The 23210-nt window shown below is 51.6% G+C and overlaps 1 protein-coding gene across 4 annotated transcripts in view; it reads right to left on the bottom strand.

Moving 5' to 3' along the window:
• Positions 1–6: 6 nt before the first annotated feature.
• BAIAP2 (BAR/IMD domain containing adaptor protein 2) overlaps positions 7–23210 on the bottom strand; it is a 93659-nt gene continuing 70455 nt past the window's right edge. For 2 of the 4 annotated variants that reach the window (XM_030533947.1, XM_030533951.1), the window contains 7 exons: positions 20287–20514; positions 19318–19519; positions 17884–18085; positions 16951–17019; positions 14846–15011; positions 11708–11742; positions 7–3588 (listed from right to left, as the gene is read on the bottom strand). In XM_030533947.1, the coding sequence (XP_030389807.1) occupies positions 3519–3588; positions 11708–11742; positions 14846–15011; positions 16951–17019; positions 17884–18085; positions 19318–19519; positions 20287–20514 (972 nt within the window). In that variant the 3' untranslated portion in view covers positions 7–3518. Of the gene's footprint in view, positions 3589–8378; positions 8423–9249; positions 10671–11707; positions 11743–14845; positions 15012–16950; positions 17020–17883; positions 18086–19317; positions 19520–20286; positions 20515–23210 lie in introns of those variants that run through there. The other 2 variants (XM_030533950.1, XM_030533948.1) reach the window with 2 other exon arrangements.

Genomic DNA, 23210 nt, shown 5'->3' on the forward strand with positions numbered 1-23210 from the left:
CAGACCAAGGATTTGTGAGTTTTATTGCTCATAAATTACTGTTCCAAAAATAGTAATTTCAGGGTACATGGTGCAGCCGCTAGAAAGTGCAGGGAAGCAGCCAGAGCGGCAGCACAGCACCTCTACAGGGGCATGCTGCTTGGGAAGCTTGGCTGCCCAAGTTGAAAGCCCTCTGGCTAAGCAGGCTCCTCGAAGCGAGCAGCCTTTCTGGGAGGGTTTGAACAAGTGCTTGGAGTAGGCCAAGCAGTGCAGTGATGTACAACCATAGGGAGCAGCCCTCAGCCCTCCACGGGATCCACTGGGAGGGGAGAAGTGACCAGGCCTGCTCCCTCCCTAGTCTCCCACCCAAGGCCGTAGCTGCAGTAACAACATCACTATTCTGCTAGGCTCCCTCCCTCCCCGTGCTGTGGGCCAGTGGCTGCATGCAGACATTGTGCACAAACCCCCTTGCTCACACCACAGGAAGGCACAGCGTGATGGGGGACACCATCCGGAAAGCTGCAGGACAAGAGACATTAGGCTGGAGCTGGTCCCTGAGGAGCCCTGCAGCCTCGCCAAGCTCCTTGGCCTCTCTTTGGTCCCATGATTCATGGGAGGCCAGGTCTGAGTTCACTCAGGGCCCATTTGCGCAGCCGTTCTGAGTCTTTGGTCCACACAGGGCAGAATTAAGGCAATATGGGGCCTCAGGCACACCACAGCTGAAGCCTCTTTGGCTGTCCCCAGGGGGTGTCAGCGTTAAGGTGGAGTGGGCAGGTCACAGGTCTGGCAGCTATTGTTTCAGGCTGGCTGCACACTCAGGCAAGCAGCAGCACCACTCATTTACATTTTTGGCGCTCACGGACAAGAAAACATCTTTAAGGTCAGTTGCTGGCCTCAGGCTAGGACTGTAGCAGTCGCAACCCTAAACCTGGGCCAATATTCCTTATAGCTTCAGCTGGCCCTGGCTCCACCTGAACCAGTTACTGCATCAGCAGGGCTGCAGCCCGGCAGAACTTCACTCCTGGAGCAGGAAAATGCCCACGTGAGCGAGGACTGAGCACAGGGACCAGGCCCAGAGAGAACTAGTACAGCCAAAACCAGAGGCCGTTCACTTGTGCTGAGCCTTGTAGTCTGCAGGGTGTTTTGTTAGTGCTTGGCACTGCCCGGGGGCCTAGTTCAGAGCAGCGCAGTCTCAGGGCTTGTCGACACAAACTGCTGCAGCGCTTTGCTGAGGCTGCTCCCGAGCACCACCTCCCAGAGGGGTTAGGCCGGGTTAACGGCAGCCCTCAGGCACCAGAGAGTTTTCATACCTCTGAGCGCCAGAGATACGGCCGCACATCACCTCAGTGAGAGGAGCCCGCCCAAGCCCTCCCCGACTCTGCTGAGAAGCAGGGGAAGTCGCAGTGCACAAAGAGCAGATTATAGAGTTTGAGACAACACAGTTGGACAGATTTAACCCCATGGGGTGGGGCAGTGCACCCAGCTTCCCCCACAGCAGTGCAAGGCAGCCCATGAGGTCCCTGCAGCTTGGTGCCCACTGCGGGGGGTGGGGGGTGCTGTCATGGCAGCTGCAGCAAGCAGCCATTGATTATAGGGGTCAAATATACTTTCCTTTATATAAAAATACAAACACTGGACAGTGCATTTGGTTTTGTTTGCTACTTGGCATAAGCTTATTAGGGGCTAAACCTAGAGCACAGTAACGCCCAGGCAGCACTAGCTCTGCACTTTTTTTTAAGGGCTAGATCGCAAACAGACAAACCATGAAGGCAGCCACCCCTTTCATGGGCACCATCTGGGCTTCCGGCCCCGATTTCTGATCTAGCCCCTGATGGAGCAAGGCAGGGAAGGACCCAGCTCCGCTGCAGGGCCTGTTCCCACAGTTTGTGGAGGTGTTTTCCCCTTCCTCATGCTTTAGTAAGGACACAAGGCCTGAGAACAGGCATTGCTGCTGCAGAAGCCTCAGCGCAGGCCGGAGCTGAGATGGCCTCATGCTGAAAGGGGGTACCAGAGATCATTGTAACAAGCAAGCGGGGAGGGGGAGAGCTCAGCTAAGGCAGAGGTTTCTCACGGAGGAGCCTGAGCCAGGCTCTTCCAAAACATACACTGAGCACTCACACCAGCAGCCTGGGGTGGGGGCAGCTGCTGACCAGAGCTTCCAGGAGCTGGTTCTGGTCCTGAGTTCTCAGCCAGTCACTTACAGAGCTGCAAGGGTTCAGCTCACAGGGGCCTGCAAGGCAGAGCCGAGTGACACACGGGGAAGTGGTTAGGAGCATGGGAGGGGGCTTGGGGACTTGGAAAGGTTCTGCACTGGAACCATTCAATTCACAGACCCTTCCCCCTCAGCACAGAAAGCTGCCTGCAGCTTGGGTCTTGCAGGTCTCTGACATGTGATTAGGACAGTGGTAGGGGGTATGGGGCACCCTCCTCCACGTCTGTTTCCTCTTCCCTGTGGTTTCACAACAGACAACAGCTACAGGTAAGAGGGTGAGTGAGGGTACCGGTTGCCTCTGCACAGGGGGTGTTGCATCTAACAGCCTAGTGTTCACGCTTGACTAATACCTCACTGAGCTAAATACAATCTAGATGCTGCCCCATGAGGGTTGGGTGTAAAAACATTAGCAGCTGTTGCACTGACGGTCAGCAGGCCTGCCTGGGAGCAGCTGGCCCTTACGCTACTTGTCTGCACCAGCCGTGCTAGCCAGCCCTGAGCAGCAGTTTGAAGGAGGACAAATGCTTTGCATAGCTCTGCTGTTCCACAGCCCAAGAATTGCTGCAGGCCAAAAGAAGGGAAGGGACCAAGGCTTAGCCCCTCACTGCCCTCGGCAGCTCTAAACAGCAGAGGGGGGTCTGCAAGCCTTGGCTGTGTCTACACTGCATGGAGGCCTTAGCCTGCCAGCCCAGCTCCGCAGACGGGTGTTAATAGGGCTCCTGCTAGCAGAAGCTGGGTAGGCCTGACCCGCCCTGTCCACACCACCACGAGTAGTGCACTAGCATGAGTCTGTGGGCCCAGGCTGGCAGCCTTGGGCCCAGGTGCCCTGCTGACATCCTTTTAGAGGGCTGGGGTGAGGGTTACACCTCCTCGGCCTGTATCTTGCTCTGTGTAGGAGACAGGAGCGAGAGGCTGGGGCTATACTGACTGCTGCTACTTTCCCACTCTTAGAACGGCAGCAGGCTGTGGGGTCAGCATGTTCCCCTACTAACGCTGATCTTTCTGCGCTGGGAGAGCTGAACGGGGCGGGAGGGTACAGGCTGGGAACCCAGGGCCGTGAGTACTGTTCTACCTCCACACCTGCCATGAGCAGAGTGAATGAAGGGTAACAGAGTTTGACCCTGTCACTGTGCTGATTACACAGGCTTTACAGGAGAGACCATCAAAACACCAGCTTTAGCCCTCGGCTCCTAAGCAGCAGTGGCAGGTTTAAACAAACGCAGCCTAAACAAAGTTCTGGAAAGAGACTTGCGGACAAGGAGGCTACAGTGGGTTGGATACAGCAATGCAGGCAGGAGGTGCTTGCTGGCTCCAGCAATCCCAGAGATCAGCTGATGAAGGGAGCTGACCTGTCGTTGGTCACTGTTGGTTTCAGCTGGATGTTGGCAAAAGGATTTCTGCAGAGAGAAAGGCAGGCACAAGTCAGTGGGGGAGGAGTGTATCCCCTGAGCAGCACAGCTAGTACAATGGACAACAGGAAAGCAAGAGACAACCAGGTGAGACACACACAGCTCTCTCGGCCACGTTAGCTCAGAGCAGCAAACGCTGCAGCGGGGGGCCAGCCACTTCGCTTTTAGTGTATTCAAGACCTAACCATACGCACTGTGAGAGAAGAACATACCTTACTTCAGAGTCATGGCAGGGTCTTTCTGCCTCACCTCACTCACTCACCCACCCACCGGGTGACACTTCTTTAAGAAATTGGTGAATGGATTTACTCTGCTTCCTCCTGAGAAAACGCCCTTAGTGCTAACTGTACAGCGCTGGATTGTCTCAGCGATTTTTAGCACTGGGGGTTTGTACTTGGGCGAGGGAAGCTCCTCTTAGAATTTAGAGAGACAGAGAAGGTATGAGGTTATCTGGGGAGTGCAGGATTAGTTCCTATGATTCTGCTTCTACTTGTCCAGGCTATTTTTAAAATCCCAAAGGATGGGGCTTCCCTCAGTTCCCTGGAATCTGAAGAAGTGGTTTCAAACACCAACCAACTACTTCCATGGATCTGCATTAGGATCAGGGCTCCTGGAAGTACAGACCCATGTTCCTTAAATGAAGAAACTGAGGGATTACAATGACAAGGTACCTGATCTCAGGTAGCTGAGATAGCAGAGGAGATTGAGGAGTCTGTCTGCACCACAGCTAGTTAACATTACAAACAGGACGGACTCTCCCAGGGCGGTCAGAGCTCAACTAAGCCTCGCTGCAGGAGGAAGGATGGTGATTTCCACCCAAATAAGCCAGTTGGAGGAAGCTCACTGATTTATCTTGGCATGTGTTCTGAGGGAGTTTCACATCAGCTGGGCTGAGCATGCAGCTGGGCTGAGATTTGCAAGGGCAGGTGGCATGAAAGGAGACAGATGAATTTGATCAGACCAAACATTTAAACAAATATTCCAGTTACAGTCCTTCAGCCACACGAAAGAAACACAGCTTAGTTAACACTTCAAAGACAGACACGCTGTGTACTACATCTTATACGCACACCTGGCTGGCCAATGCATGTTCATGATACTGATTTAACCCCTGGCACTTGTATTGGCCTTGCAACTGCTTGATAACCAAGCAGGGTGCTCATGCCCTTAGCAGGCCTCCTGTTGCTGGGTCAGCAGAAGCTGGAGCTCTGGAGACCCACCCCCCCGCCCACCTAGGACTTTCAGCTCACTCCCCTAACTGCATCAGCACTGGGCACAGCCTGCATAGGCCGAGGAGTCTGTGCAGAGCACCGGGGAGGGGGGCCAGCAAAAGACAGATGGCCCTTAGCCTGGGCCACTTTCCCCTGGATGGCTCCTCAGCCTGGCCAGAACTGGGAAAGAGCACAGGAGATTAATAAAGCAAAAAATACAGATTGGCTCTGAAAACAGCAGCACAAAAATCCCCTCAAGGAAGAAGAAGAGTCCTCCGGGCCACAGCTGCCCCATCCCAGGGCTTTTGTCCGTTGCTGCCCTGGAGCCAGTCAGTATTTGTAGAGCGCACAGGGGTTCTTCCTACACCACATGACAGACAACAGCTCTGCAGACAGACAGACAGCAGCAAACACATTCTCCTGCCAGGCTCATAGGACAGAGTCATGGCTGGGTAGGATCTGTCAGAAAGGCACCTAGCTGACCCCCCCACACCCAAGGAGTGGAAAGAACAGCTGCACCTCCTGCCCAGGAGATGCTGACCTCAAGTGACCCCCTCCACCTGGGTTCATCCCTCCTCCTGCCCCCCCTAAAGGCAGGGCCACTCAGGCTAATCCATTAGACCCTCCACCAACAGGAGGGGCTGCACCCCTACTTTATTACACCCTTTGCTTCCAACCCCTTTGGCACCAGTTTGGGGGTGGGGGGAATCAAAGAGACAGGCAGGACTAAAGCATGGCTGGCTGGGGGTGGAGGATAACATACAGCTCAGGCGGGGGTGGGGAGGGAGATGGAGAGAAGCTGCTGCAATGCAGACTCTTGGGCTGCTTCCCATGCCTTGTGGCAGCTCTCCTTGGGTATGTGCAGGTCTGCCAAAGGCCGGCAGGTTTGGGATGCACTTTAGGACAAATGCCAGGACAGTTCCAAGGGGCTGTTTGCATGCAGGTGGACCCCCCCCACCCCTCCTCTAACCAGCTCTGTCCTGTTGATTGGTCCAGACCAGGGCTCTGCTCCTTTCCAGTAGCTAGCTCCCGCCATCCCTTCCACCCTACCCATTGACCAGTCCCCCTCTCTTAGGCCACAGGCCAAGGTGATCTCTCCCTACCCTTCCCCGCAGGCTTCAGAGCCTGACCGGGAACATCTACTCAGCTAGTTTTAGAGCCATAGCATGAGCCTGCAGCTGTACACCTGGGTGCGAAGAAACGCTGCTATGCAGTCCCCATCTCCCACCCCCGCCCATGGTGTAGATGTACCCGTATACGCTGCTGAGGGTCTTGGCCAGAGATCCTATTCTTGTTTGACAGTCAGGCTGGGTGAGGCAAACATGGGAGGAAAAGCACAAGTGAAGTTAAAACTTAGCCTAAAATTGAACTGTGCCAACAATTACTTGAAGGGTCATTTGCTCCTTAGCAATCTCATAGCACTGCTGGAAGGGTGACATCGTGAGGCACCCAGGACAGCGTCTCATTAGGGCACAGAGACCGCCCAGCAGGGAGCCACAAGAGATGTTCCTGGTGGAGGGAGAGGGATCTTTAAGGAGCTTACTTTTGGAGGACCTGAATGTTGAGTTGCTCTCTCTGAACTGCAACCCCTCTCAGCTCTGAGGGCCTCACTTCCATGCCCAGTGGCCCTGGCTGCAAACAAGGAGCCTTGGAAGGTCCCATCAAGGTCTTGCTCAGTAAGACTCCCAGCCTGGCTGCAAAGCAAGAGCTGGAGCCTTTTTGTGGTGCTGCTTCTCTGCTCCTCACCCCTCCTAAATCCAGTGCTACAGGGTGGTCAGTCTTCCACTCCCCCCTATATGCTCAGCAGCTTCAGCAGCCTGGTGTCTTGAAACATTAGGTCTCGCAAAATGTAACCTAGGGAGAAGCATCCCAAATGGTCCCCGTAGGGGTCAGACGGGCTGGAGAGTGTGCACATATGCTGATGGGGTGGGGTGAGGAGGAGTTTGAGGAAATCAGGGACAGTAGTTTGATTAAGGATGAAAAATACTGTGAGGAGGGATGGGGGCATTAGGAGCAGGGATCTGGCCCCCCCTTTTCTCACTGTGGTTCTCTGGATTATCCCCACACTCACGAAGCAAACACGAGTGGCTGCCCCACTGCTCCCTGGGCCCGAGAGCAGGGTAAAGGCCTTGCTGGCCAACAAACCTACTAGGATGAAGCCTCTATTTAAAATCCAGCACTTCAGCCCCCAGCACCAACCTAGGAAGAGTGGCTCAGCCTTCCAGCAGTGCTATGGGAAGGGTAATTGCTCCTCCCCAAGGCCCAGCTCCCTGAGGCAGCACCAACTCTTCTTTAAATCGTAGCTTGGTTTCCAGCAAGATTAATTCAGTTTTCAAGCCAAAGTGATTAGTTTCCCCATCTAATTTATGCAGATTCTCAGGTTGCTTTTTCCATAGGATGCCTGGAGAATTGATGTCATGTGAAAGGAATGAAAAGGTGACAATGACTCACCAGGGATTATTTAACCATCTTTGTTCTAGCACAGCAGAGAGGTGGATCAGAGCCTGCAGCAGCACCCCCAAATCTCAGACTCAAAACACATCTTCAGGATTGGTGGGGGGGGGGGGTGCAAAAAGGTATTGGGGGAGGCTGGAGCTCCTGGAAGTAGCTAAAACCAGCAGGTGCTAGGCAAGGAAACCTCCCCTCCCCCTAAGCCGATGCTGCTCACTGCTACCCTCCAAGACTCCCTGCCCCCGATACTACAGCCCTTGGTGACTGCTGAACAAAGGCCAGCCAGCCAGCCATAGGGAACCAGATGGAGGCTACCAAACTAATGGTCACTGTACCAAAGCCGATGTTGACTCACGGCTCTGCAGCGCGGAGGGCAATGGACATTAACTATCACCACCCCAAAACCAGCTGTTACTGAAATAGGGATAGAAAACCTATGTTATCGCTATGTGTCAAAAGACCAGGAAAAGACTCTGCAAAATGGCAATGAATTGCCAGTCAGCGGAGGTGTGTATGATGCGGTGAACATCACTGTGACCCAGCGATAGCAGCAGATGCTGAGACTCACTGAAGCCCTAAAGCCAAGGTGGGCCGTTATTTCAAGGGGAGAATTCTAAAAGCAGGAATAGGAAAAAAAAATGCTCATTGCCCAGCCATGGAAGCATGAAACCAGAAGGCTGCACACGCTCTGCCCCAGCAGAGTGGGAGGGAGGGGGTGGAGACGGGGCAGGCGCTATGCATCAAGCCGTGCAGATACAGGTGTGGCTAGAGAGATGGGCACATTGAGGCTTATACAGAACAGTGTAGGAAGAGGAATCCATTGCAGGAGCCCCAGGAACGCAGAGAAGCTTCCACCAATGGGTTTAGGTGCAAGCGAGTGATTGAGCCCAATTAGGAGCTGTGCTCTGAACTGACTGGCATTGCCTGGCGATGGATATTAGCGAAAGACAAGACAGTGCCCATTCGCTTGGACTGATGGTCACAGTAAGCAGATCAATGACTCAGTTTGCTCCCTCCCTCATCCGTTCACTAGCACGGTGCTGAGCCCCCAGCTTCTGACCAGTCAGTACATAGCACTGCAGTAGTGAGGGGTTTGGCACATAAAACTGAACTTACTAACTAGTCAGGGACATCAAAACCTGGCCACTTCCACATCGGGGCTGTAAGGGAAAGAAAAGGCAGTTTGTAGGACATGTTTAATATGCACTCAGCAGCCTTAGTGAGAACTAAAAAGGGTATTTGTTTAGAGAAGCTAGGCTGGGAGCTGGCTGCTCCCCTGGGATTTGCTCCACTCCCAGGAGAGGTCACCGGCTGGGTCACCTGCTTCTTCAGACACAGGATGCAAAAACGGAAAAGTTGTATATTCATACTTATCACTTATACAGCACTTAAAACACAACCCCCTTGTGAAGATTGCAATGAAGGACAAACCCAGTTAGATCCACTATATGCCAGTCATGGGAAAGATACCCTGCAGCATTCCCACCCTGCCCCAGACTCCTCTCAGAACTCACTTCCCCTTCATACAAATTTGCAGCGGGGAAAAAAAGACAAGACCCATTTACTTTCAGTTAACAGCATTCAAACCTCCTGAGTGACCCCCAAATACAGGTTGGAAAGAGCTGCATTTGGTTTTGGGCTATTACTCACAAGCCATATTGCAAAGCAACTAATTCTAGGTTTAGCCTGTACTGGAGAGCAGCAAGTCATTCACCTGCAACAGCAAGCCCTTCCAGACAAACCAAGACACTGGCTGAGCGTGGGGACTATGGATTTAAACACTATTGCAGCTGCTTCCATTCAGCAGTTGACTTTAATGCAAGTTGCCAGACCTGCAAACTGACCAGAGAAACTGGGTGAGGAGAAAGGTCATTTTCTGGCCCTCCAAGATCATGGGGAATGGAAAAAAGAATATGGCAGAGGCAGTCTGGTGACTGGTCAGTGATAGAGGCATGAAAGCTGAAAAAACCACCAGGGTCCAACTCAATGCAATAAATAAAACTTTTATTCACACAATAACTCAGTACAGGGCACATTTCTCTTCAGCTTTTAAAAAAGGTTTTCAGCACTTGACAATCTTCATACAAGGTTTGCTAATTTTCTACATTCATTTAGCATGGAATATCCTGGATTGAAAATTTTTAGCAAAATTATGACATCAACGCAGGAGGTTCTTATTACATATGCCCATGGTCTAACAAACAAAACCCTTTTGTGTGTGTGGTGTGTGTGTATTGCCAGCAATGTCCTAGTAAACAGGCATCTCAAGAGGTTTTAAAATCACGTCAGACAGAGGAAGTGTGTACAGCTTTGCAATGAAGACTTTCACCGGAACTGAAAAGGTTAAGTCTGTACTCTGGCTGTGGGCCACTGACTGACTTCTCCGCACTCAATGATTGAAGAAGCAATACCAGTAGCCATTAATTCCAATCCTACTGTGTTTGTCTCTAAAGTTATCAAGACACACAAAGAAGATTGACATGATTTAGGAAGTTAAACACTGGGATTCTTCTCCCCTCCAGCCACCCTCCCAAGATAAACCAAACCAAAACAGGGGTTTTTTTTAAAGTCCAATTTCAAAATGCAAAAAAGTCTTTGGATTGCTCTGGCAAACTGCATAACACCATGATTTATCCCCCAGAGCACGAACGTGAGGTAACAATACCTGGCTACAAAATATACAACAAAAGAATGAACGAATCTTCCAACAATGCTGCTTGAGTCAGCCCTGGTGGTTTCATTAGCTGGAGCAGAGGAACTGTCCAACCCCCACCAAGAACCAACCATTTCTCTCCGAGGCCTAAACCTCTGCACTATCCACTTTTCTTACAGCAACCGTGTTAAGTTTGGTTGAATTAAAGTGGATGCCACCCAGAGAGGGAAGTGACCAAAGTTCTAGTGTCTATTCCTGCCTTCCCTTTAGAAACAGGAAATTGGCATCTGAATGAAGTGGAAAGGAGAGTTGAAGTAACAGTATGTATACCATAGGCCATGCATATTTGTTCAATATAGGAAATGGTTTCTTCCATTTTGTCAGTACGGTGTGGCTCATGTTAAGCCTCAGAAAAGGGATAGTGCATCTTTGAACATTCACAAAGTACAAAAACTGGATCCGCGCGGTAACTGTAAACTGCATCCAGGCTGCTCCAGAAATTAGCACGCACTGTTTGGCAGTTTCTGCTCTGAAAGGCTTCACAAAACAAGGGCATTGTAAACATCGGGGGGGGGGGGGAAGGTAGCAGCACCATGGTTTCCTTGGATGATCACAAGAGTTAAAAATCCAAACTAAGAAGTATAAAAGGAGAAAAGAAAAAAAAAACAGGGAAAGAAGCAGAATGCTCTTCAAAGCAGCAGTTGCCATTTCTAGTCAGGTGTCCTCACACAGTTGATACCAAAGTGCCATTGCCACTGTGGAATAGAAAGCACAGGAAGACTGCCAGACTGCATTTCACCGCAAAGAGCATCAGATGGACAACACCACATTTATGGCAATGCAGTATCCCTTTGCTGGAGCTCAGGGTAGTCCTCTGTGCCCTGCTTTACCCCACAGCTTCCCTAGAGCAGCTGGGGAGAACACAGAGCACATTACGCTTTTGCTTAAAGCAAACCATCTCGAGCCCTTGGAGCAACTCCTGCAGTTGCTCCACGCGTGACTCCTCTGGCTGTCCCCCAGTGAGGGAGAGGAACCACTGCAGCCCTGGCATTCGGGTTCACATCCTGTTCATCACAACTGGTTGCCATTTCACTCACAACGTGGCAAAAAAGTGGGAGGTTTCTTCTCTATATTTTTATTTTAAAAAATTTCAGCTCCTCCCACCAACGCAGGGCTCAAACTAACAAACCCCTATCCCTGGGTGAGAGGCTGCTTTCTCTCTACTCAACGGAGAGTGTTCTGAACGCAGGGAGCAGGGCCTGCATTTTGGAGACAGACCTGCCCATTCTGTTATACTTTGGGCTGAAAGCAGAGTGAGTTTCCAGAGGGGAAGTACCAAGAGAAAATACTTTAGGAATGTCCAGAAAGGCTGCCCCAGTTTTGGCTGTGCTGATTTTCCCTTCGGATTAGCCTGCTTTTGAGAAGTGAGAACCGCTCATCTGATCCAGAGTCTGAGCCAAGCAGTGACCCTGGGAGAGGCCACAGCTGTCCTTGGAACAGGCAGACACAAGCTAGATACGTTTTGACTCTTCTCCTAGGAGACTCATGGTTGTCCCACATAGATGACAAATTCAGATTTATCAATACCTAAATTATCTAATCCCATCATTAACTCTGTTTACGTCTAAACGGCCGCATCTAGCATTGCCTGCTTGCACAGCTTGAGTGCCAGTGTAGGGCTACGTCCCAGAATGCATCCTGCCAAGGGATACTGCAGCGTTGTTTACTATACCCAGCGCTCTGAACATTACGATTCACTTTATTGAACACGATGTGAAATAGAGAGGCTTACCTGCTTCCAGCTCTCGTCCCATAGTCCTCAAGGCCCTAAGGGAGAGAAAGATAAACCAACCATGAGACGGCAGAGAGACAGGCTTTGCCATTAGATGGCACTGGAAGGACACAAGAACAGAAGCAAATGCACTGGGCCCCAGTGGCTTTCAGGCTCAGAGCCGAAGCATCTGGGTATTAAAAAGGGGATAGTGATGAAGGTGATTTAAATGGGGTTTAATGCAGCATGGAGTAAAGTGACACTTGTCTCTGCAGAGCGCGTGACTTTACACAACAAGGCAGGTTACAGCAAAGGAAGAAAGACTCTAGCTCCTGCCATCCGGCTCCACCTTGCTACAGAGATCCCGTAACTATCAAGGAGCAACACACGCACTTTGAAAGGGACAAAATAAGAAGTCAGGCACACACTGGTGAAATGGTCTGTGAAAAGGGTGTTTCTTGTAACTGAATCCCACCAGAAATTGCAGCGCTCTGGGCTGGCGGCAGCTTGGACTGGTACTGAACAGCACTATGCTGTGGGTGGCCGGAGGGGGAGGCCAGAAAGGGTAGCCTTCTGTGGAGCAGATGGACATGACACTCTAGTGCAGGGCACCCTGGACGTTCCGTCCCTGAGCCAGGATCTGTGCGGAGGGAGAAGGGGGCCAGCAAGGGAGACTACAGTAGCTCTCTTTTTGGTGAGCAATACTGGGTTAGAAGACCAATGAGTCCTGCACCCGCTATCCAGGTTCCTAGGATCCAAGAAGCAGGCTCTAGCCAGTCCAGGAAGAGATTATTTTTGATACAAATATCTGTCCTCGCCAAACAACCCTGCAGAGCCAGTTCCTCCTTCAGCTCATCTGGCTTCAACTAGCAAGAAGTGAGACTGGGGGGGAACACACTGTTTCAGCTGCAGGCACAGAAGTGGGGCTCTATTTCCCAGCTTGGGCATAGCTTTTCAGAAGCTCCTTGTGGAGTGGCCAGGAGCTAAAATGCCAGCCCATGCTCAATGCCTCAAGAAGGGGCAAGATTGCTGACTTGGGGAGCTTGGCCCATCCTGGGACTTGCAGTCTGGCTGTGGCAGCTGGCACTGCATGGCCCCATGCTGGAGCCAGTCTGAGCTCTATTTAACATCAATGCTCACTTCGCGTCCGTTCCAGCTGAGTAACAATGATTTTTTAGTCTGTTTGTGGGGTCTGCTGGGCACTTCAACGTCTGGGACCCACGGTAACTCAGACATGGCCCAGGAAGCCGGGGAGAGCAGTTCTGAACAGAGCTTGGTTCCCCTTGCTCCCCCCCAAGTAAAAATCCTGCCTCACGTCCCTGGCCTGAGGCAGCCATTCTACCTAGTTACCTCTTGTCTACGAATACCAACCCCAACTCCTCGCCCAGAGCTTCCCACTTCACAAGCCTACGTTGTCTCATTCTGCTCTGTCCAGCAGTGACAAAGGATCAACTTATTCATCTCAGGAGTCCTTTAAAGCTCATACATTAGCAAGGGGCTCTGATAACTGCTGGCCTTGACTGGGGCTGGGCTGGAGCCCCAGGGGCTTTCTTCATCTCAAAAAAAAAAATCTATGGGTGTGACCCGTGAGTAACTCATTTCTGGTGGGAGGCTCTCATGGAAGCAGCAAGTGTTGTCAATTGGGAGTTTATGCTGCCATTTTGTGCCATTCTGTGCATCTCACCCATCTTCTCCAAGTCAGCCAATTGGCTCATCATCTTCTCCATCACTTTGGCTTTCCTCTCCCGCTATAGAGTTTGAAGGGAGAATTTTAGTTCCCCTCAGACAGGGACCAGAAGGAGAGAGATCATGGAGCCCTGGGTAAGCTACTAAGAATCATCTGGCAAAAACAGCAAAAGGCTGGTAAACCCCAATGGAAACATTGCTTTCATTTGGACTTACAGTTGACCTAGCGTAAGGCTTGTAGTGAGCAGATGGCAGTTGGCACAGGGCACGGGAGTATTCTTTAATTGCACAACCATAGGGCGTAAGGTAGTCCTATAAACAATGAACACAGGCCTGTTGGAGTGTAACCCTCACTCACTTGCAATAGGCCAATATCAAAGTAAAACATTGAAAACGGCATTAAAACCCTCCCAGCGTTCAGCACATCTACTTCCATTGTAACAACTGCTTTGTGGTGCTGGAGCCAGGGCTCCACCGGCACCAGGGCCACAGACTCCAATACGCAACACCCTCACCCCACTCACGCAGCATGTCACAGAAACCGGGGAAGGCCACTCTGTTCAGTATGGGGAGATAGACACACTGGTTGTCTCCCTGCATTCCCACAAGCTCTTCCCAGCTGACTGGCATTCCACACGCCCATCCTTTGATGGCACATCTGAACAGCCAACGAGAGGGAGCCAAGAGGTTGAGGCAGACGCTGTTACCTAGAGCAGGAACACTGTCCTGGATTAATACCGCAGCCCCCAGTGGCTACAGGAAGGAGTCTGGAGATCATTGTCTGATCCGCTACATTAAATGGCAATTCAACAGCCTGCAGCTGCCCAAGATGAAGGTAGGAGAGGCTGTGTTGGTGCTTTTGGGGGGTTTCTTTTTTTTAAACCCTCCCCCACACATTTTCCGCAAATGCAACCACTCCCCTTAGTTTTTTTCTGGTCTTAACTAAATAAGGTAAAATTTTTTAAGAGGGCCTAAATGAGCTAGGAGCCTAAGCCCCATTTTGAAAAGTGACTTAGGCACCTACACAGCTTTAAAAATCTGGCCAATGGCAGCCAAAGGTTCATCAAAAATCAATAGGATTTAGGCTCCCAAGTCATTTATGAAAATGGGACTTGGCTTTTTTGAAAGTTTCACCCAGGGGTGTCTATTGTGAACAGAAATCATGCACAACTCCTGCATGCTCAAGGGAAACACACACAACTGATCGACAGCGGCAACAGGCACTAACCCAACAGCTTCACCCCCTACCCCCAAGTCACACAGCTGCTGTTAAAGCCATTTCTTACAGCATTCAAGGGCTGTTTGGTTTAACTCTCCCCTGCCAGCCCCCAATAATCCAGAATGCCTGCTCTCCAGGCAGCTCTCCCCCTGCAGGCAAGCTGCCCCACAGCTGCCAGCAATGACACTGATTAACATGCACTCGCTCTCTGTATCCACAGGTTACCAATTCCCTCTGGGCTCCCAGCACCTCACCTGGGAGAAGGCAGGCACTGCCACACTGTATGGTCTCTGTTTGAAAGTGCTGACAGGTTGTGGTGGGAAGACCCGTGATGAGGACATGCCGTAGTCTGGTGGCGGGATGGCGATGTCATCCTTATCCAGCAGGTTGCCTGTGCTGCTGCTTTTCCCTTGTTGCAAGCTACAACAGGAAAATGATCAGCCAACTGCCACCCACACACTCTTTCCCTGCCATTGCTGGACTCCCCTGGGGATCCTGCCCAGCGCCGCAGCCCAGGTGTCTCAGGGGGCCTCAAGCAGGGAGCACAGTGAAGTCACGTGGCACATTTTATCCTAGACACTCACTAACCAGTGGCAATTATTTATCATTCACAGTTGTGACTGAGTCCTCTGCAAATATGCAGGGCTGCTGGAGCCATCTTGGACCCAGGGCAGAGAGAGAAGGTAGGGGAGAAATCTTAGACCCACTTCTGTTGGTGAGAGAAGCTGTGGAGCATACACCAAGCTCTTCTGGGAGAGCTGATTTCTCCTCTACAGACAGTCACTTTTCCAGCAGATAAGACTAATCCAGTGGTTCTCAGCCTTCCTTGCATCAGGGCTCCCCTTCCACCTAGCCTGGACCCCCTCCCATTTAGCAGTAATGGGCAGGGAAATCACAGCCTCCCACACTCTAATCCACTAAAAGGCATTTCTAATGCGACCGTCATTACCGATACTGCTCAATCCAAAGCTAAACCCCACTGCGAAACGGAAACCAGCTCGGAGCGAATTTCACGAAGACTCTTTCTCCACATAGCTGGTACTAAGCCCTGATCACCATCTTGATGCCCAAAGGAAAATAAATCTCCCCATTTCATTCAGGTTGCAATACACTCCACAGTGCGAGAAAGAGACACCCCTTTATGTCGGGCAGCTGGCAGAGGGAGGTGCCATGTGTTCTGCCCCCGCTCGCCTGGTCTGTTTGTCCCTCAGCTCCCTGCACCACTGGAATGGAACCAAACTCATGAGCCCCTTCTGGGACCATGTCACCGTCTGTCACTGCAATGGAAGGGGGAAAGCCCTTCAGAGAAACGCCCAAGACTTACAGGGCCACGAGCTAGCGGGAGAGAAGGGGCAGATCAGCACATGCGCCCAAGTACAGAGAACCTCTCTGAACAGGCACGCGCAGTTATGCGGCCCACCTGAAAGCCTCCCAAATGCCTCTAAGGGGAGAGTCTCCCCCCACCCCCGGTGCCTCCTAGGACAGGGGTCTCAAACTCCCAGCCCACGGGCCATCTGCAGCCCGTGAGCCTCCCCGCTGTGGCCCATGAGGCTCCAGCAGTTTTGAGGCCGGGTCTCTCTCTCGGCCCCACCTGCCACCCCTGGGCACTCCCCCCTCAGGGCCCCCAGCTGTGCAGCAGAACTGAGCAGTGTCTGCCTGCTCACTCCAGTAACTGCTGGCCTCTCCCTGCGGCCCAGGGACAGGGCGGGGCTGTGCCTCTGTGCGCTGCCTCTGCCATGAGCACCCCGTGGCCAATAGGACGCTGTGGGGGCAGAAGCATGCGGAGGCCCCCCCGGCCCAGCCCACCCCACCTTGGAGGCCCAAGCAAGCGCTGCACCCCTGACCCCCTCCCAGAGCCTGCACCCCAGTCCCCTACCTCATACCTCCTCCCCCACCCAAACTCCATCCCAGAGCCATAGGCAGTGGGGAGGGGCAGGTTCTGGGTAGCATGAGTGACACTGGACTGCTGGGAGGATTTTAGGACTGGCACTGGCCCCAAGATAAATTGAGTTTGAGATCCCTGTCCTAGGACATCCAGAGCCTTTTCCTTAGTTGTTCTGGCATCACATCTGACCATGTCTGATGTAACACACACCTGGTGAGGAGTCTCCCTTCCCTGCATATTTCTCTGGGTTACTCAAACTACAGACATGACATCTGAAAATCTCCCAATGTTTCTATAACAAAATTGGCAAGACTGGCTCAACAGAGCTGAGAAAAGCACAGTCCGTCACTGCCTCTGGCCCCGTACACACGCTGGTCAGCGCTGGGAGCTTTTCCCCAGACCCAAGGGATCACCACCAGCTGCCATGCTGCACCAGCAGCTGGGACACCACGTTTTTTAAAGGTGTGTTTTTACCTTGTATGCAACCTGTCGCTTCCATTGCTATCAAGAACCCGTGTGTAGGAGAAAGGGAACCAGCCTCTCCTGTAAGAAGAGATAGTCAAACGTAGCCTCTCGCGCAGAGATGTGTGGAGGGAGGAGTCTCTGAACATTACGCTCCGTCTACATGCCACACTACGCTGTGACAGGAGGGACCATCATTTGGGTCATGGCTTTCTAAGGGCGCTACACACACTGCAAACCAGTAAGTGTGGTAAAAACTCCAGATCTTGGGGATACTATTCAAAAAACGCCCATTCCCTGCCTAGAACACCCTCTCTCACATGCTCTCCCCCTTCCCCACACACACACTTACAGGAAAAATGGGGGAGGACTTTCACAGGCAATAGGACTGGGTTTTGTTTTTTGTTTTTTTTAATGCAAGATCCCAGGTTTTGTAGGCCAGACTAAAATTGCTTCTCCTTCCAGGGCCATTAGGAGCAGGCTGCTGCCCCAGCAGCAGTCCCCACCAGGTCAGATGCCTGCCAAGACCATCTGGAGCATTTGCTTTATTGGGAGGCTCTGCGGTGCTGTAAGGAGGTTATTTAAGGTTGCTGGCGTTACAGATAGTGCTGCACAAGCACTCCACGATTCTGCCATTAGCAAGGGCCCTGCGCTCAGCCTCCCACGTGTAACACTGAAGTGAAGTTGGGATAAAGAGTCAAGACAAGAGGTCCAGCACTCAAAAGCCTGGCCTCCCTCCTCAGGTCGGTGCTTTACCAAACACCAGCCAGCAGAGCCAGTATTTCATCTTGCTCAGAATTTTCAAGCTGCCATAGTAACCAAGTGGCACGATGGGATGCCAGGAAGTACTGGCTGGCAGCTAAGTCAGTCTGGTGCGCCAGCTACTCCAATGTTAAGAGCTAGGTGCTGAGGGCAGCTGTAGTTCTAGGGAGTTCAGACACTCACATTTTTGTTTTCTCACTCTCCCCATAGTGCCATCCATCTCGGGCCTCCGGCACCAGGAGCGTGATGAGGTCTCCTTCCTTGAAGCTCAGGAGAGTGGTGTTATCACCAGCAGCATGAGAGAAAATGGCCTGTACTCTTGTCCTGCCGTTCCTCTCAAGCCCGGCAGCCATGGAACTGGAGCGTGGCAAGGTCTTGTTTTCAGCTGGTGAGACACAAAGAAAGCCCCAAGATCAGACCATGTGGCTGACCACATCCTAGGCAGTTTTCTACTGTGGCATTTAGAGTCATTAATCTACCCAAGGCTCAGTCAGCACTGCAGTATAGGAAAATGAGCCCCCTTTTAGCCAGTACAGCTCAGACCTCCTCCCCCCCGACAATTCTTGGCTATTCTATAACCGACCACAAAAGAGACCTTAAGTGAATGTACTCTGTCGACCCAGTCCGACTGGTGCAGTTCCTCTTCGCTCTCCATTGTGGGGGAGAGTTTTAGGCCAACGGTCAGAACATTAACTTAACGGCTACCCCCCCATTTAATGCTCCTCATTTCAAACCTTTGATGCAATGGATGCATTTCTGTGCTAAGGTATTACTTGGAATATTATGCAAATAGACCTATTTGTAATGGTTTACACCCAGGTTCCATTCATTATTCCAGACACTTTGCTCGGAGATGTTAACATTAGCGAAGGGAAAACCCAGAGGAGAGATGTGCGACCCTTCTGGAAAGATGCCCACGGGGAGGCAGATAAATGAACCAAGGCAGGTGAGAGGCCGTGTCTCTATGCGTTGAGATATGCCTGCAGTCATGTGCAGGTGTCTAAGAGGAATCAGGACTCAGCAGGGAAGGTCCCACTATCTTTGGCCTAATCCAGTGACCCGATCCCATCATGCAAAGAGCATCATCATCATGATGTGCTGCCTAGTGGCCCAATCAAGGTGAGGGCCCCATGGTGCTGACGTTGTACAAACACCCTAAAGAGATGGTTGCAGCCTTGCAGAGTTTACAATCCCTCCTCCCAGATTCCTTCAGATCTGCTTATCAGGAACCTTGTCATAAGGCTGAAAGTTTTCCTTTCAAGGGAAACCGCAGCCCAAATCTGCCCCCTGTATTTTCTAACCCTGTGCCCAAAGACGCGTGAAAACGGAGACAACCTCACGCGGTTGTTGGGCGAGGCCATGAATTACTGCATCGTTCCTAAGTCAGCCAGCCAGGCAGTGACACTCACCGCGTGACGCTTCAGTCATGAACTGAGGGCACCATTGTCCCCACTTAGGCTTTTGTGCCACCCGAGCCCATCTTGCCTCCTCCCACTGCATTAAGGCGCAAAGACCCTTAACTGCTGCAGCTGCTGACCAGAGCAGGAGTAGACCTATAACCCCTGGGAGAAGCGGCTACGTCGCTGCCTTGTGATCTGACAGAGGCTAAATCCTTACTGGTTGCGTAACTGCTTTTCGGTGCGACGCTCTTGCGCACAGGAAGTGTGTTGGAGTACGAGTCACTCAGTTGCTTCTGATGCTGGGGAGGAGATAGGGATTTTGGCTGGGCTGGCTTCATCTCAGACCAGCGGCTGTAGTCTTCGACCTCCGGGCCCGAGACACCATTCATCACGGGAATGGTCTCTTGTGCTGACATGCGCTGAAGGAAGAAAGGGCAACGAGAGATTTCAGCATCAGGGATGTCAAGTTACGTAGACACCACAATTCCGTAAAAGGACCCACACGCTTTAGGAGAATATGGTTTGCCATACAGGATCAGGCCCCATTCTATTGTGTCTAGCATCCTGCCTCCAGTCATGGCCTGATCTTAATGCTTCAGGAGGAGGTGTAAAGCCATCCAGAGTGGCGTGAGGGACCAGATTCCTGCTGTGATCAGTGTGCGCCAAGCAGGCTGATACACAAATACCCTTCTTGACGGAGGTGAAGTGAGACATGGTAGCATTCGGACAGCCCATTTCTAAGCCCACCAAGAGGATTTCAGTTCAATCCTCTCCGGCAGCAAGTCCCACAGTCTGACTACATCAAGAGGAACATCCTTCCATTTACATTGCTAAGCAGTTTTCACTGCCTCCTGCAGCCTATGAGGTCCCCTCGCCAACCCTTCCTGCAAAGCAGGGGCTCAAACTGTGGTCCCTTTCTCCCCCTGGGGCTTTGCAAATCCTGGCTGCCTTCACGGGCACGACGTCACACAAACCTCAAGGACATGATAAAGCAGGATGGACCATTTCACATTGGCCCACGCCAGGCTCCTTCACAAGTCTGCACTAAGGGATTCCCCGAATGCAATCTATAGCTTATTGGCAAGGGACTTGCCTGACTGGCAGAGGGTACCGAGACCATGCTAGGCTCACTGCACCCATAACGTTACTCAGCAAGGGCAGCACCACTGATGCCTGGCATACTTACCCCTACAAAGGGCGCCAGCTCTGGTGGGACAGGGAGTGGTTTGGCCCCGGGGATAGGGTCCGAGATGATTAGGTTGGATTTGGATGTAGACAGGGAGCTGGGGATGATCGTGCCATTGCTGCTGGCGGCCATCTGCTGCATCAGCTGGATAGCCCGGTCTGGGATCTTGTTGGGGTCTGAGCAAGATTGCTGCCAGATCGGGAGCTTCTGTGTCAAGATCTCTTTCCCCTAGAATCAGAGGGGGAAGAGTGTGAACACAAGAGATCCGCAGACAAATGCAAATCCACTCACCTCTCAGGATGAGGGGCAAAGAATGATCATGCAAAAACTCCCATCTAAAACCAGGCCCCCCAAATATCCATTCCTCAGACTGGATTCCAGAAGGCACAGAAAGCAGATCATGGCTATCATGCCTCCGGAGCCGGCTTGGAACACAAAGTGCTGCTGGCCCAGATTTCCTCTCTACTCATCTAATTAGAGCTGTAAGTGAGATCTATCTACCCAGGTGTGTAACAAACAGGACAAACCATGGCATCTTACAATAAATATTGCGTGTAGAATGGCAGACGAGCCAGTATGGTCTCATGAAAAATTGAAGGGTATTTCATTTCCCTGACTTACTTTGAAACGTTCTGCGTGTGTGGCAGCTTGAAGAATGGATGAGCCAGAACAGAAAGGGAGGGAGAGCTGGGCTATTCAGTTTATCTGAACTCTCCTGTACAGCAAGAAATATATTCCAATCAAAGCTTCAGTCGAGAAGTGTGCACTGGAAGTCACACCCGTTAACTATCCAGCAACAGCTCCTAGCCAGCCTTGCTGGGGGAGAACACGTGTGGCGTGTGATTGGGTAGCACAAATTATGTTAGCGCAGCATTCATCACTTGGCATCCATTGCTATTCTTTTGGAGCACAAAGCAAGGGGGACATCACTTCTCGCGCTGGGTGAGCAAGCGGAAAGTTCAAAGTTGCTGTTCTGATATTTGGCTGTATAAGCCTGCTGCTTTGTGATGCTGACAAGGCTGTGCCATCCCCCCGGCCAGCCAGAGCAGACAGGTTTGGGGCATGTTGTGGAACGGGGTGGCTGGAGTCAGTATTGTACTATTCAATCCTCAGAAGTACCCTCCACTAAATCTAGAAATTGCTAAGCAGCTGTGTTCCCGTGGCTGGCTAATGAAGGATTGTTATTCTGAGACAGACTGCAGGCAGAGGGGAGAGTCCCTGCAGCACATCATGTTCATGCCAGAAGACTTGCACACCTCACCAATAAAAAGCTAATAACTGCAGAGGTGGAATCCCAGGGATAGTCAGAAGCATTCGACAAAACAGCACTGACCACAGCTGTGGCATATTAAAACAGATGCAGACACAGCGTTAGCATTTGCCATCTGTTGCACGCAGCGCGGGGAGAAATACTATGAACTCTCTGGGAACCGGATGGCAGCACAGGCAGAGGACTCATTTAGTCTGACAGGGCTGCCCAACCTCTGCACTTCCCAACCTGAAGGATTTTCAAGCTGAAGCTCAGACTTCAGCCTGCCTCAGCTGGCTGCGATTAGACATTGGGGCGAGATGGTCTAGGGGTCCCCACCCCCTGTGTCCAGAGGCCACGGCAACGCTCCAGCCCAAAGGTCTAGGGCTGAGCTCTGTTTCTGGGTTTTCTAGCCCAAATTAACACTGCAGCATCTGTCCAACCAGGGGAACTCGTAGTTTAGTTTCTCGCGGGGGAAAAACCCAGACATTGCTACAGGAATTGCTCCCACATCCAAACACAGAAGGAACAGGTGCCATCTTCCATGCAGCTCAACTGCACACCCACCTAGTGGCTTCTAGAACATGGACGCACACCAGAGAACAATATACTACCACCACATGTGAGCTTGGCAGATTTTGAAGCCCAAGCAGACAAGCTGCCACTCCCAGAAGGCAAATTAATTCATTTTCAATTAACTAATAAAGCAGCATTACTGCAGGATGAACCTGTACCTGTTTGCCTCTAGCTTTACTATCAATCTCTGGCAAATTTAAGTCAGTCCCTAAATGAGGGGTCCCCAATGTTGCGCCCACAGGGGCATCTAAATGTGCCCACGTCCTGACCAGCAGTGGAGCATCCACCGAATTTCTGTGGCATTTCGGCAGCGACGCCTCTCAATGATGCTGCTTGCTGCTGACAAGTGACAGCGAGAGGCGTCGCTGCCAAAATGCCGCAGAAATTCGGCAGCATTTCGGCAGATGCTCCTCCACTGCCATAGTCCTTTGTCTGGTGCCCACCAGACGAAAAGGTTGGGGACCACTGCCCTAAACCATCTCCACTGGCTCTAGAAAAAGCCCTGATTGATTGAAGCCGTGTCTCATTTCCACTGCATACATCAAAGCCCATTCACTTCACCTGCAGACTTCTGGCTGACACAGCCCATAGCACTCCAGGGGAGAAGCAGCGCTGCCTTCGGTGGAAATGGTTGTTTGGTAACTTCGCCAGCCTCGGAAATTGGCCTACCTCTTTACACACCCATCCACACTGCGGTGTGGATGAGCCACCTGCAAAATTCCCTCGGACGATTTTGTCAATGTACTTTGCTGCGATAAGCCACAGTGCAAAACTGCAATGAAGCTTGGGTTCCAAAAGGGCTGTTTAACGTGTGAGACTGCAGCAATGTTCCAGGTCACTTACGACTCTTGGCGAGAACTCTAGACCCTCCATCTTTGAACAGAAGACTTACTACCCCTCATCCCATTGTAACATACATCGGGTTTTGACTCAGCATATATTCTGCTACAAGGACAGCGATGACTCACTGGTCTCTGTTACTCCCTTATTCAAAGCTCACTCTTGACAGATGGAGATAAGTGAGATGTAGGGGAAAAAAACAGGAATAACTCGAAGTGTGAGCACATGCAGACTGTTGTGTTAAGGGAGCAGCATGCTC

Source organism: Gopherus evgoodei, chromosome 15 (genome assembly GCF_007399415.2).
Source record: "Gopherus evgoodei ecotype Sinaloan lineage chromosome 15, rGopEvg1_v1.p, whole genome shotgun sequence".
NCBI classification, from domain to species: domain Eukaryota; kingdom Metazoa; phylum Chordata; order Testudines; family Testudinidae; genus Gopherus; species Gopherus evgoodei.